At 41.5% G+C, this 14,373-nt stretch overlaps 1 protein-coding gene across 1 annotated transcript in view; it reads left to right on the forward strand.

Annotated features, from left to right (window-relative positions):
- Positions 1 to 14,373, forward strand: part of COL21A1 (collagen type XXI alpha 1 chain) — a 526,378-nt gene that overhangs the window by 367,743 nt on the left and 144,262 nt on the right. Inside the window, exons 15-16 of the mRNA XM_073589133.1 lie at positions 2,829 to 2,882; positions 2,975 to 3,028. Of these exons, the coding sequence (XP_073445234.1) occupies positions 2,829 to 2,882; positions 2,975 to 3,028 (108 nt within the window). The remainder of the gene's footprint in view (positions 1 to 2,828; positions 2,883 to 2,974; positions 3,029 to 14,373) is intronic.

Below are 14,373 nucleotides of genomic sequence, written 5' to 3' on the forward strand. Positions count from 1 at the left end.
CAATACATACACATTATTTATATAAATCAATAATACATATGAAAATAAGAAACTTTATCAGAACATCTTATCAGAGAAATCTATTTCTTTCTCTTAATAATTATCAATTCACAGGCAAAATCTGTCTTCAGTGAATACAGATTTTCCCATTGCTGAGATAAAAGATGGCAGCTGGTGCTGATAAAGTTCTATGGAGAGGGGAGTAGAAGGCGCAGAAGCTAGAGGCAGACATAGAAATTCTGTTGTACGTTTCCTAAAATTACAGTTACATTTTAAAGAGAATCTGCAGGTTTTAACCACCTCAACTGCGAGCATCATAATGTAGGGGCACAAACCCTGATTCCAGTGAAAAGTCATTTACTGGGCTGCTTGCTGTAATTTTTTATAAAATCATTGTTTTATGTGCTAACAGTGGGGAAAAAGTATTTAGTCAACCACCAATTGTGCAAGTTCTCCCACTTAAAAAGATGAGAGAGGACTGTAATTGACATCAAAGGTAGACCACAACTATGAGAGTCAAAATGAGAAAACAAATCCAGAAAGTCACCTTGTCTGATTTGGCAAAATTTATTTAGCAAATTATGGTGAAAAATAAGTATTTTGGTTATTAACTAAGGCTCCTGTCAATATTTTGTTATATATCCTTTGTTGGCAATGACAGAGGTCAAACGTTTTCTGTAAGTCTTCGCAACGTTGGCACACACAGTTTGTGGTATGATGGCCCATTTCTCCATGCATATCTCCTCTAGAGAGGAAAGGTTTTCTATGGGGTTGAGATCTGGAAACTGACTAGGCAACTCAGAACCTTCATATGCTTCCTACGAAGAGACTCCTTCATTGCCCTGGCAGTGTACTTGGGATCATTATCATGCTGAAAGACCCATCCACGTTTCATCTTCAATGCCCTTTGTGATGAAAGGAGGTTTGCACTCAAAATCTCATGTTACATGGCCCCATTCATTCTTTCATGTACATGGATCAGTTGTCCTGGTCCCTTTGCAGAGAAATAGCCCAAAAGCATGATGATTCCACCCCCATACTTCACAGTAGGTATGGTGTTCTTTGGATGCAACTTAGCATTCTGTCTTCTCCAAACATGACAAGTTTTGCTTCTACCAAACAGCTCTACTTTGTTTTATCAGATCATATGACATTCTTCCAATACTCTTCTGGATTATCTAAATGCTCTCTAGCAAACTTCAGACAGGCCCGTACATGTACTGGCTTAAGCAGGGGGACACGCCTGGCACTGCAGAAGCTGAGTCCCCGGTGGCTTATTGTGTTACTGATCATAGGCTATGTTACGGTGGTCCCAGCTCTATGCAGGTCATTCACTAGGTCCCCCGTATGGTTCTGGGATTTTTGCTCACCGTTCTTGTGATCATTTTGACACCACGGGGTGAGATCTTGCATGTCGCTTCAGATCAAGGGAGATTATCAGTGGTCTTATATGTTTTCCATTTTCTTATTATTGCTTCCACAGTTGATTTCATCACAGCAAGCTGCTTGCCTATTGCAGATTCAGTCTTCCCAGCCTGGTGCAGGGCTACAATTTTGATTCCGGTGTCCTTCAACAACTCTTTGGTCTTCACCATAGTGGAGTTTGGAGTGTGACTATTTGAGGCTGCGGACAGGTGTCTTTTATACTGATAACAAGTTCAAACAGGTGCTATTACTACAGGTAATGAGTGGAGGACAGAGCAGCCTCTTAAAGAAGAAGTTACAGGTCTGTGAGAGCCAGGAATTTTGCATGTTTTAGGTGACCAAATACTTATTTTCCACCATAATTTGCAAAATAAATCTTTCCAAATCAGAGAAGGTGATTTTTTGGATTTGTTTTCTCATTTTGACTCTCAGAGTGGTCTACCTATGATGTCAATTACAGGCCTCTCTCGTCTTTTTAAGTGGGAGAACTTGCACAATTGGTGGCTGACTAAATACTTTTTTCCCCACTGTACATATCTACCAGTTGTCTGCCTGCTGAGCTCGATTTCTTCTTACACTGTGATTAGGTAAAAAGATGTCAATCAGTGGTGGGGAGAGTGTTGTACAGAGCTTGCGAATAGGTAATAATCTCATAAAACAGTGAATTTATCAAAGTTGCAGCAAGCAGCCCAGTAAGCAACAAATATATTATGCTACATTCAGATTAGGCGAAAAAACCTAGTGACAGATTCCTTTTAAGAACTGGTGTATTTTCAGTATCTGGGCTTCATGTCTCCTGTCTATTGCAGATAACCTGTGACTTGGCGAGCAAAAGCCTATGTATGAATTGAGTCATAAGCCCCAATTCATAAAGACTGACATTTCGTGTGCTAGTATTAACAAAGGATATGCAGGAATAAGATGTGCCAAATTCATTAAGAGGTGCATGCCACTAAATAAATAAAGCACATTTTATCAGTGGTGTGCACCTTTGTGCACCTTGCCAGAAATGTTACTCCAGTTAGGCCACTTTTGATGAATTTATCGGGTGGCTATTGCTTCATCTCATCACGCCCAGGCTCCCTCCAAGTTTCGCCCTTTAGCGTAACTGGCCGAAAGCAGTGTGAAAATTAGCAATTTTTTGCACAATTTTATGCTGCGCAAGAATTTTGCGACTTTTCAAAGTGTTTTACACCAGAATTCTGGTAAACACTTTGATGAATCTGGGCCAAAGTTTCTTCATTTTTTTATCTAGACTTTTCTTGCGTACAATTGTATATATAGAGATAATTTAAAGCACAAAAAATAACTTCTTCATTAGAAACTCGTGATTTTATTTAAATGAATAATTTGGTTTAAACCCAAATATGAATACCGCTTTATATTACACATTTATTGTTTAGGGTGCGAAAGGAGACAAAGGAAATAGTGGGTCACCCGGAAAGCCTGGGAGACCTGTGAGTATATATTTTAAATAAAACATTTTTTTTTTTGCAATATTATTAATTGTGTGGATTGGATTTTGATTATCAGTCTTTCATTTTGAAAGGGAGAGCAAGGAATACATGGAAAAGATGGCATGCCGGGCTACCATGGAGAGAAGGTAATTTTCTATATTTCTTTAAATTTAACCCAGGTAACTACTATGCACAATATGTATTTAGAATTGTTACCGGTGTGAGATAAAAATGCAACTGCAAGTTGTTAGTGCAAATATCTTTTTGTTTATCCTTTGTTTGCATGGCCTTTTAGTGAGCGTGTAGATATTTCATAAAAATGTTATTACTTGCGGAATTTATCATAAAAATCACAGAGGGGTGAAGGAACTAGGTTGCATAACCATATGTTTGGCATATGTTTGAAAAATTAAAAATTCCCTGAGGAGTCCAGGAATTTGGATGAAACATGTAGGGACACTGGGGATACATAAAGGGGAAAGGAACTGTCCTTGTCAATGAGCCGAGACGTGGATGTAATTTACAGCATTGATTAGGGTCCTAAACACTGTAGGAATAAATCTAGATCCTCTCTTGTAGAGAGTTTTTGCTATCTCATCATTATGTGCATATCACTTAATCTTTATAGATCGACAGTATAAACTTTTTTCAAGGTTTTTACCTGACTTAAATGGAATAGTTAAAATATGCCTGTTGGAGGTAATGCACTCTGTGAATATCAGTTTAAACTACTAGTGTTTAAATTAATGTGAGTAATTGGAGTCGCATAATAATAATAATAAATTTAATTTTTATAGCGCCGACATATTCCGCAGCACTTTACATTTCAGAGGGGATTTGTGCAGACAATAGACATTACAGCATAACAATAATCACATACAGTAGATTATAACAAATACCAAGAGGAAAGAGGGCCCTGCTCGCAAGCTTACAGTCTATGAGGAAAGAGGTAGACACGAAAGGTGGGTGGTAACAGTTACCCTGATTGTATGGACCAGCCATAATGTTAAGTGTGTAACAGTACAGACACAGAGGGCTAATGGATGCATAAAGCATGTGGGAACATGAAGCGGGAAATCTGGTTATGGTAAAACTTTTGGCTGTGCCACACAGGGATAGATTAGGTTAATGTGTTGAGGCGATAGGCCAGTCTGAATAAATGCGTTTTCAGGGCACGCTTAAAACTTTGGGGATTGGGGACTAATTGTATTGACCTGGGAAGTGCATTCCAAAGAATTGGCGCGGCACGTGTAAAGTCTTGGAGACGGGAGTGGGAGGTTCTGACAATTGAGGATGCTAACCTCAGGTCATCAGCAGAACAGAGGGCGCGAGTAGGGTGGTATACTGAAACAAGGGAGGAGATGTAGGGTGGTGCTGAGCCATGGAGGGCTTTGTGGGTGAGGGTAATAAGTTTATACTGAATTCTGGAGTGGATGGGTAGCCAGTGTAATGACTGGCACAAGGTAGAGGCATCGGTGTAACGATTGGTGAGGAATATGATCCTGGCAGCATTCAAGACAGATTGGAGAGGGGAGAGTTTGGTAAGAGGGAGACCGATTAGAAGAGAGTTACAATAGTCGAGACGAGAATGAATAAGAGAAACAGTAAGAGTTTTTGCAGAGTCAAAAGTAAGAAAAGGTCGAATTCTAGAAATGTTTTTGAGGTGCAGATGACAAGAGCGAGCCAGTGATCGAATGTGGGGGGCAAAGGAAAGCTCGGAATCAAGTATGACCCCAAGACAGCGGGCCTGTTGCTGGGGAGTAATAGTGGAACCACACACAGAAATAGCAATGTCGGGTATAGGTACATTAGTAGAGGGAGGAAACACCAGGAGTTCAGTCTTTGACAGGTTCAGTTTCAGATATAGTGAGGACATGATATTAGACACAGCGTTTAGACAATCGCCGGTGTTTTCTAGAAAGGCTGGCGTGATGTCAGGAGAAGAAGCGTATAATTGGGTGTCATCAGCATAGAGATGGTACTGGAAACCAAATCTACTGATTGTTTGACCAATAGCATGCCTATATCCAAAGGCATTTTCCCTATTAATGTACTGTGGATAAACACCTGTTGGCATCTGCGATATATGTTGGATGTAGTCAATGCTTAGCCATTAAATACATTAAAAAAAGTTTTCCAGTTTTACTTAAATAAGATTGTTAATTCAGTTATTGAAATAGCTATTGCAGCATGTAAGGAGTTTGACATAAGGAGAGTGCTCCCTTTGTAACCCCATTGGCCTCTCGCAATGCGATCACTAGGTTTAAATGGGTTACCATGAAAGACAGAGGCCTGACAATATCCTTACTACCTGCAAAGTACAAAAACCTATCAGATTCTACTAGAGGTAGGGGCTGATAAGCAGGAATAATATGTTGCACTACATAATTAGCGCATTGTATTATTTTCAAGTCCTTTTATGAAACTAATGAAAATTGTAAAAGAAAAAAATGTTTTTAAGTGTAAAAAATTGTCAAAAACAATTTTTTATATATTAAGTAGCGAAGGCGAACATGCTCAGTGATACTCAGATATCACTTAAATATCTAGGTGTTTGGATGTGCTCGACACTTTCGGAGCATTGGTTGGTGCTCAGATTTGAAGCTTGAATTCCTGCCCCGCATGTTTGGCTCCTGTTGCACAGCCAATGATTGCCTGCCAGTCACTGTAATGCCATAGCCATCTCGGTTGTGGTATTACTATGATTGGCTGGTCGCATTGCCTCATCATATAACACATTTAAAAAGGGTTGAAATTTTTTTCTGGAATAAATTAATTATCCATAGAGTGTTTTGTGTTACATTTTGGAGATATGCAACACTCCAAAAAAGCATTGTAAATGGTTTCAGGATTGAACTTGTTGTATAAAGTTTCGGACTGATTTTGTTATCCATGGAGTATTAAATGCTTTGTATTACATAATAATTAGCATATAACACTACAAAAAAGAGATTAAATTTTTTTCTGGATTCAATTTGTTATCCATAGAGTATTACATGCTTTGTGTTACATTTTGGTGATATATAACACTCCAAAAAAGTCTTTAAAAAAATTTCTGTATTGAATTTATTATCCACTAGATTATGGCCCGATGCTATCGCATCGGGAGGATGCGATAGCATCACACCTCTTGCCATGTTAACCCTCAACACACACACTCCTCAACACACACTCCTCTCACCTTTCACCATCTCCACTCGCATCCACTCACTCTTTCACTCCACATACGACCCTTTCTCTCTCTCACTCCATCTCTCATACTCACACCGTCATCGTCGCTGCCCCGACATCTTCCTCCGCCGCCGCGATCCTGGATCCAGACGTTCTCCAGGCCGCCGACATGTTCTTGCGGCGACGCCATCTTGGATTTCGTGAAATCCCGCTATATTCAAGATGGCGTCGCCGCAAGAACATGTCGCTGGCGTGGACGACATCGGTATCCAAAATGGCGTCGGCGTAATCTCGCGAGATTTCGCCGACGCCATCTTTTTGGATCCTGAGTCGTCCACGCCAGCGACATGTTCTTGCGGCGACGCCATCTTGAATATCGCGGGATTTCACGAAATCCAAGAGGGCGTCGCCGCAAGAACATGTCGGCGGCCTGGAGAACGTCTGGATCCAGGATCGCGGCGGCGGAGGAAGATGTCAGGCAGCGACGATGACGGTGTGAGTATGAGAAACGGAGTGAGAGAAAGGAACGTATGTGGAGTGAAAGAGTGAGTGGACGTGAGTGGAGGTGAAAGGTGAGAGGAGTGTGTGTTGAGGCGGTGTGGTGTGTTGAGGGTTAACATGTGCGTGTGTGTGTGTGTGGTGACGTCACCGGTTACAACTGGACGGAAGTTGTTACAACAAGAAGCTGCTTAGGGCATTTATTATTATAGATAGAGTATTATGTGCTTTGTGTTACAATTTGGTGGTATACAACACTCCAAAAAAGCGTTGAAATATTTTTTTTCTGGATTCAGTTACTCATCCATAGATATTATGTGCTTTGTTGTTCAGTGGGGGAAATAAGTATTTGATCCCTTGCTGATTTTGTAAGTCTATAATTTTAAGGATAGGTTAATTTTAACATTGAGAGATAGAATATCAAAAATAAAATCCAGAAAATCACATTGTATAAATTATATAAATTTATTTGCATTTTGCAGTGAGAAATAAGTATTTGATCCCTCTGGCAAACAAGACTTAATACTTGGTAGCAAAACTCTTGTTGGCAGGCAGAGCACTCAGATGTTTTTTGTAGTTGATGATGAGGTTTGCACACATGTCAGGAGGAATTTTGGTCCACTCCTCTTTGTAGATCATCTCTAAATCAATAAGATTTTGAGGCTGTTGCTTGGCAACTCAGAGCTTCAACTCCTTCCATAAGTTTTTTATGGGATTAAGATCTAGAGACTGGCTAGGCCACTCCATGACCTTAATGTGCTTCTTTTTGAGCCACTCCTTTATTGCCTTGGCTGTATGTTTTGGGTTATTGTCTTGCTGGAAGCTCCAACCACAACCCATTTTTAATTTCCTGATGGAGGGAAGGAAGTTGTCACTCAAGATTTTATGGTACATGGCTCCATCCATTCTCCCATTGATGCGGTGAAGTAGTCATGTGCCTTTAGCAGAGAAACTCCCCCAAAACATAATGTTTCCACCTCCATGCTTGACAGTAGGGATGGTGTTCTTTGAGTCATAGGCAGAATTTCTCTTCCTCCAAACATGGCAAGTTGAGTTAATGCCAAAGAACTCAATTTTTGTCTTATCTGACCACAGCACCTTCTCCCAATCACTCACCGAATCATCCAGGTGTTCATTGGCAAACTTCAGACGGGTCTGCACATGTGCTTTCTTGGGCAGGGGGACATTGGGGGGCACTGCAGAATTTTAAACCTTTATGGCATAATATGTTACCAATGGTTTTCTTGGTGACTGTAGTCCCAGTTGCCTTGAGGTCTTTAACAAGTTCCCCCGTGTAGGTTTAGGCTGATCTCTCACCTTCCTCATGTTCAAGGATACACCACGAGTTAAGATTTTGCATGGTGCCCCAGATTGATGTTGATTGATGTCGATTGACAGTCATTTTGTATTTCTTCCATTTTCTTACTATTGCAGCAACAGTTGTCTCCTTCTCACCCAGCTTCTTACTTATGGTTTTGTAGCCCATTACAGCTTTGTGTGGGTCTATGATCTTGTCCCTGACATCCTTATAATGCTCTTTGGTCTTGTCCATTGTTGTAGAGGTTAGAGTCTGGCTGATTAATTGAGTCTGTGGAAAGGAGTCTTTTATAAAGGTGACTATGCAAGACAGCTGTCTTTAATTCAGGTAACGAGTTGATTAGGAATGTCTAACTGGTCTGTAGGAGCCAGAATTCTTAATGGTTGGTAGGGGATCAAATACTTATTTCTCACTGCAAAATGCAAATACCGTATATACTCGAGTATAAGCTGAGATTTTTCAGCCCATTTTTTAAGGCTGAAAGTGCCCCTCTCGGCTTATACTCAACTCATATATGGGTTTGGTGGGGGAGGGGGAGCGTGGGAGTCAGATCATACTTACTCCCTCCTGGCATGGTCTCTGCAGCCCCTGCTTCTCCCATGGTCTCTGGTGCCTGTGTTCAGCAGTCATATGGTACCGCTCATTAAAGTCATGAATATGGGGCAGCATATGGGGCATAATCTATGGAGCTATGGGGCAGCATATGAGGCATAATCTATGGAGCATCTTATGGGGCAGCATATGGGGCATATTCTGTGGAGCATCTTATGGGTTCATAACCTTTATGGAGCAGCATATGGGGCATAATCTATGGAGCAACTTATGGGACCATAACCTTTAGGGAGCAGCATATGGGGCTTAATGTTCTATGGAGCATCTTATGGGGCCATTATTAACTTTTGTGCAGCATTATATGGGGCATATTTTGTATGGAGCATATTATGGGGCCATCATGAACTGTATGGAGCATTATATGGGGCTCCCGATTCAATATGGATATTCAAAAACATTTAACCTACTGATGGCTCAATTAATGTTACTTTTATTGGTATCTATAAATTAGGGGTGTCGGCTTATACTCGGTTCAGATTATACTCGAGTATATACGGTACATGTATATAATTTATACAATGTGATTTTATGAATTTTATTTTTGATATTCTATCTCTCTATATTAAAGTTAACCTACCCTTAAAATTATTGACTGTTCATGTCTTTGTCAGTGGGCAAACTTACAAAATCAGCAAGGCATCAAATACTTATTTCCTCCATTGTACGTTTCTGTGGTATATAACACTCCAAAAGAGCGTTGAAAATTTTTTCTGGATTCAATTACTCATCTATAGACTATTATGTGATTTGTGGTACATAATGTTGTATTAAACTCCAAAAAACAACTTTGACTGCTGCAGGTGACCATTTTTTAAAAAAATTAAAAATTAAACTTGGTTTCAAGAGACCTAGCAATCAGAAAATGCATAAAGTGTGTGATAAGGGACATGAAGTTGAAGTGCTCATGATTATGCACACAGACACCGAGGACGTGGGGCAGGTGTGACTATGTTTGTTGCTGAAGCACAAGAAATACGCCCTTCCATGACACATAGGTTCCTGTCCCACTTTGCAGGGAGGCATGGTACACCATTTCTGAAGTCAGGGCAGTGCGAACAGGTGGTCTGGTGAATAGCAGATAATGCTTCCAGCATACTTGCAACACCACTCAGTCTTCCACACAGTCCAGTCGCAGCAGTTACCAATCTGGATAACTTAATCATAACCCTAATCCTCCTTCCTCCCATCATGTTGAGTCCCAGGAGATCAGTAACCCCACACTTGTACATTTTGAGGAGCTCTTTACAACATCATTTCTTGATTGTGGCCTCTCATCCTGCATGTTCCAAGAGGGACAGAAGGAGAGGCTGTTTAGCCATGCACAAAACTTAGAGAGGCCACGGCAACAAGAAGATGACTGTGGGGAACGACAAATTTTGTCTAAGGAGGAAGATGATGATGAGACTCAGTTGCCAATAAGTCAGGTTGTTATCAAGTCACCATGTCAGGAGGTCCAGGGTGCAGCGGAAGAAGACGAGGTGGTGGATGATGAAGTCACCGACCCAACCTGGGAATCTGACACGTAGCATGAGGTCATCAGCGCTGAGAAGAAGGGATTAGCAGCACCGAAACAGGAAGAGGCAGTGGGTTGACTAGAGATAGAAGGCAGGCAACGGTTTCACAGAGCACTGATCCTCCTGAATTTTTCCATCAAAGAGTTAGGTGTTCCCTAGTATGGGACTTTTTTAAAGGGAATCTGTCACCCTTTTTTTGGACTATGAGCTGCCAGCAGGGGCTTATCTACAGCATTCTGTAATGTAACCTGAAAGATAAGAAAAAAGAGAATATACTCACCAGGAGGAGCTCAGGTCCAGCGCCTCCCATCTTCATACGATGCTGCCCTCTTCTTCCCTTCCTGTCATGGCTCCTGTGCAGGCGCACTGCTCTGAACTTTTGAGGGCAGAGCAAAATACTGCAGTGCGCAGGCGTCGGACCTCTCCCGGAGCCTGTGCACTGCAGGACTTTGCTCTGCCCTCAACAGGGCAGAGCAGTGCGCCTGCGCCGGAGCCACGACAGGAAGGGAAGAACTGGACGGCATCGTATGAAGATGGGAGGCACCGGACCGGATGGCGACACTCATCGGACCAGACGCCGGGGTGATTATGAGTATAATCTAACTCGTTTTTCGTATCTTTCAGGTTACATCGGGGGCTTATCTACAGCATTACAGAATGCTGTAGATAAGCCCCTGATGTCGGTGCCGGCAGCTCATAGTCCAAAACAAGGGTGACAGATTCCCTTTAAAGAGAGTCCTGAGACAAAAAAAATGCGATGCCAAGATCAGCAGGGCCCTGAAAACTGAGAGCTTAACCACCTCAAGCTTGATCAGGCACATGACATCTAAGCACCGATTCGGTTAGCCAAAGGACTACTTCCACAATTGGTGCCAGCTGGTGACACCACTGCCTCTTCCTCTGTGATAGCTGCTTCCCAATTCCTTGTCCATGACACTGGCACAGATGCCTCGTGCCCTGCATCTGTCCTTGCACATTCTTACACACCATCAGGCATTTTCAAATCCTTATCCCTGCATAGCGTTCAGCTGTCCCTACCCTAGGCCTTGGAATGAAAGAGAAAGTTTCCAGCCACCCACCAACTGGACAAAACACTGAAAGGGCACACTTCAAGGCTGCCCATATTCCCAGTCATGGGGAGCAGTGGCTACTCATTCTGTTTAATAATGGGCACACTTTTAACCACGGCCAGCAGCTTCCTGCAGCAGCTGGGCAACATAGTGTGCCCAATATTAAAGAGAATGAATATTCACTACTCTCCACTCCCAAAGTCCCTTCCACCTCTCGGCACTGACTTCATACCAGGATGAGGATGGTGGCTATGTATACCAGGATGGTGATGGTGGCCATATATACCAGTATGGGAGGCCATGTATACCAGGATGGTGATGGGAGGCCATGTATACCAGGATGAGGATGATGGTCATGTATACCAGGATGGTGATGGTGGCCATATATACCAGTATGGTAGGCCATGTATACCAGGTTGGGGATGGTGGCCATAAATACCAGGATGGGGATGAGGGGGGTCATGTATACCAGGAAGGGGATGAGGGAGCCATGTATACTAGGATGGGGATGGTGGCCATGTTTACCAGGATGGGGATGGTGGCCATGGTAAAGTAGACCGACTTCAGCACATTGAAGTGGGAGTTACTAAGTTACTATGGGTGTCGAGAGCAGTGAATATTCATTGTCTTTAACAGCAGGCACACGTGTTAGCTGCAACAGTTGCCTCCTGCCTCTCGTGACTCATTGCTCCCCTGCTGACGCCCCATCTTCCCCTGATCATCCACAGCCACACTATAAGGAACATCTGGACTATAAGATGAGCCCCCCACTTTTCTCCAAAATTTTGGAGAAAAAAGTGCATCTCCTAGTCCAAAAAATACGGTATATAAAAATTGAAAAAACCTTGAAAAAATGTTTATGGATTCAATGATTCATCCCTATACTGAAACGTGGTTCTTGATACAGATCGCCAGTATATTAAACTCTAAAAAAAACTTCCAAAAAATGTAATGGATTCAATGATTTATCCATACAGTGTAGCACAGTTCTTGTTACATTTCAATGGTATAATAAGCTCTAAAAAAAGCTTCCAAAAATGTTTATGGATTCAATGATTCATGTATACAGTTTAACATGCTTTATGTAAAACTGCAGTGGGTTAAAATTTAAAAAAAAAATGTTGGCCTGATACAGTTCACAAAATATTTCCATACTATCATATTTATTGTAGAACATTCTTAATATTTTAATGAGTCCATCCAGTTTTTGCCTTCAATTTTGTATAGATGTAAATATAGATGACCCTGCTTGTAATTTGTGGAAGGCTTTGCACTCTGCATAACTGTTAGGAGTGTAAGAGTAACACTACACTTTGATCACAATATTTGAATGAGGTACTACAGTTGGTGCCTTCCAGTGTCACAGGTTTACCACTACAGAGATAAGCCAGAAGATGGCAGCATATAATTTCTCCTACTACTGCAATGATTATAAGCACTTTGCCTTCATATTAAACTCTACAGGTTTCATTTAACAGTGCAGTGGTTAATCTGCTCCGTTGAGAGCTACTGGAAGCTTTCCTGCATTAAGGATCAGTTGTTCATTGTTAGCCCATCTCCTATATAATCTGGACCCTGGCTAGCACTCATTGTCAGAGTAGCATTTGCTGCATGGCTAGAGGTTATTTGTGGTTGTTATTTGAGAAGGTGTTTGGTGGATTTATCTCTGACTGTTGCTAGATTTTGGGTGTGATAATTCCCCTTCTTCTCCTACTTGGTTTAACGTCATCCTTCACTCCCCAGTGCATTCCCCTGTTGTTTGTGTGAGTATATTTGAATGATTTGTATTTTTTGTTATATCTGTTCATATCACCTTGTTAGTCTTGTTGGTGTATTATGGAACACTTCTACTCCCCTCTTCCTTGGATGGGGGATGGGTACAGACAGAGGGCAGATTACTAGCAAATTCAAGGTACGTGGCTCTGGTGTCTTCATCATCACAAGTAATCTGGAGAACAGTGTGAGCTAGGGAGCCCTTAGCATTAGGGACAGGGAAGGAGCCTCTCATCCCGGGACACCCGTCAATAGAGTTGTGACATCAGGGTTGTTTGGGTGACCCTTCTAATTTTTGGCAGGCTTTGCAATGTGCAGAGAGTTTGAGTGTATAAATACCACAACTGTACTTTGCTCACAAAAAATAAATAAGGTACAACAACTGGTGCCTTCAAGGGTGCATGGATGACCCAGCTTGTAATTTCTGGAAGGCTTTGCACTTAGTGCATAGCCTTTATGAGTCTAAGAGTAGCACTATATAACAATTTGAACAGAATGTGTATGAGGCCCTCCTTTATGTCTAATACAGGGTGTATCTTAGTCCCTCTTATATCACATTGCTGGCAGTTCTTGCTTTCTTCATAAATTACGCTGAAATTTCCTTTTTACTAAAAATTTCAATTTTGATTTACTTCTATTATTTTTTAAAAATCCTTTTTAAATTTTGCCTTATATAAAAGTCATTATACGGGAAAGAATGTTTCTTAACATTTGTTTTCATGTAAACTCAAATTTCTTGTTAATTTTGAATGTTTTTTGTCAGTGCTTAAAGTGGAGTAAAAGTGTGACACCATTGTTCTGGGCAACGATATGGGAGTCAGATATGCTTCCAGGGGTCTTCCACATCCTGTTCTCCTTCCATTTAGCAATTTTTCCATCCATTTCAACATTTTCACTGCCCCCAGACCTCTTTATAGGGTCTGTCAGAAAAATTCTTGGATTTCCCATTGACTCCCATTATACTCATTACTCAAAACAGGCATTAGTAATTGCTCAGTTTCAGTAATGAGCATCCAAGCATTTTAGTGCCTCTCTACAAATTATACAATATGAAGTGCAATGGGGGTGCATTATACTACATGGAGGTGTTAGGGTTGGCGGAACGCACTAAATAAAATATAATAAAGTGCATTCGCAACCCGGGGTCCACCGTGCAGAGATGTAAATCTGCAGCTAATGTGAATAACGGTGAACTAAAGGCAGCGAAGCAGCAATCAAAACATAGTGTTAACCATCACACTGTGTGAACAGAAAACTAAGTAACAAGCTTGGATACACCACGGAGCGGTACTATGAAGCAAAGCAAAAAGGATTATACCCTGTTAGACTCCACAGGCATATAGAAAAATACTAATTGGGGTCCCTGTAAGTTAGCATGTGTGCTTTAGCATGTGTGCCTGAGGGTACCTGATGCAGTTCAAGTTCAAGCGGGAGTTCCCACCCTACACTGCCTGTCCAAACCAACACTCGCATTGCTATTAGCGGCACATGTTTACACAGGGTGGTAAAGTAGCCACCAACACACCAAACACACA

Source organism: Dendrobates tinctorius, unplaced genomic scaffold (genome assembly GCF_039654945.1).
Source record: "Dendrobates tinctorius isolate UK_male_01 unplaced genomic scaffold, ASM3965494v1 ptg000107l, whole genome shotgun sequence".
Taxonomy (NCBI): domain Eukaryota; kingdom Metazoa; phylum Chordata; class Amphibia; order Anura; family Dendrobatidae; genus Dendrobates; species Dendrobates tinctorius.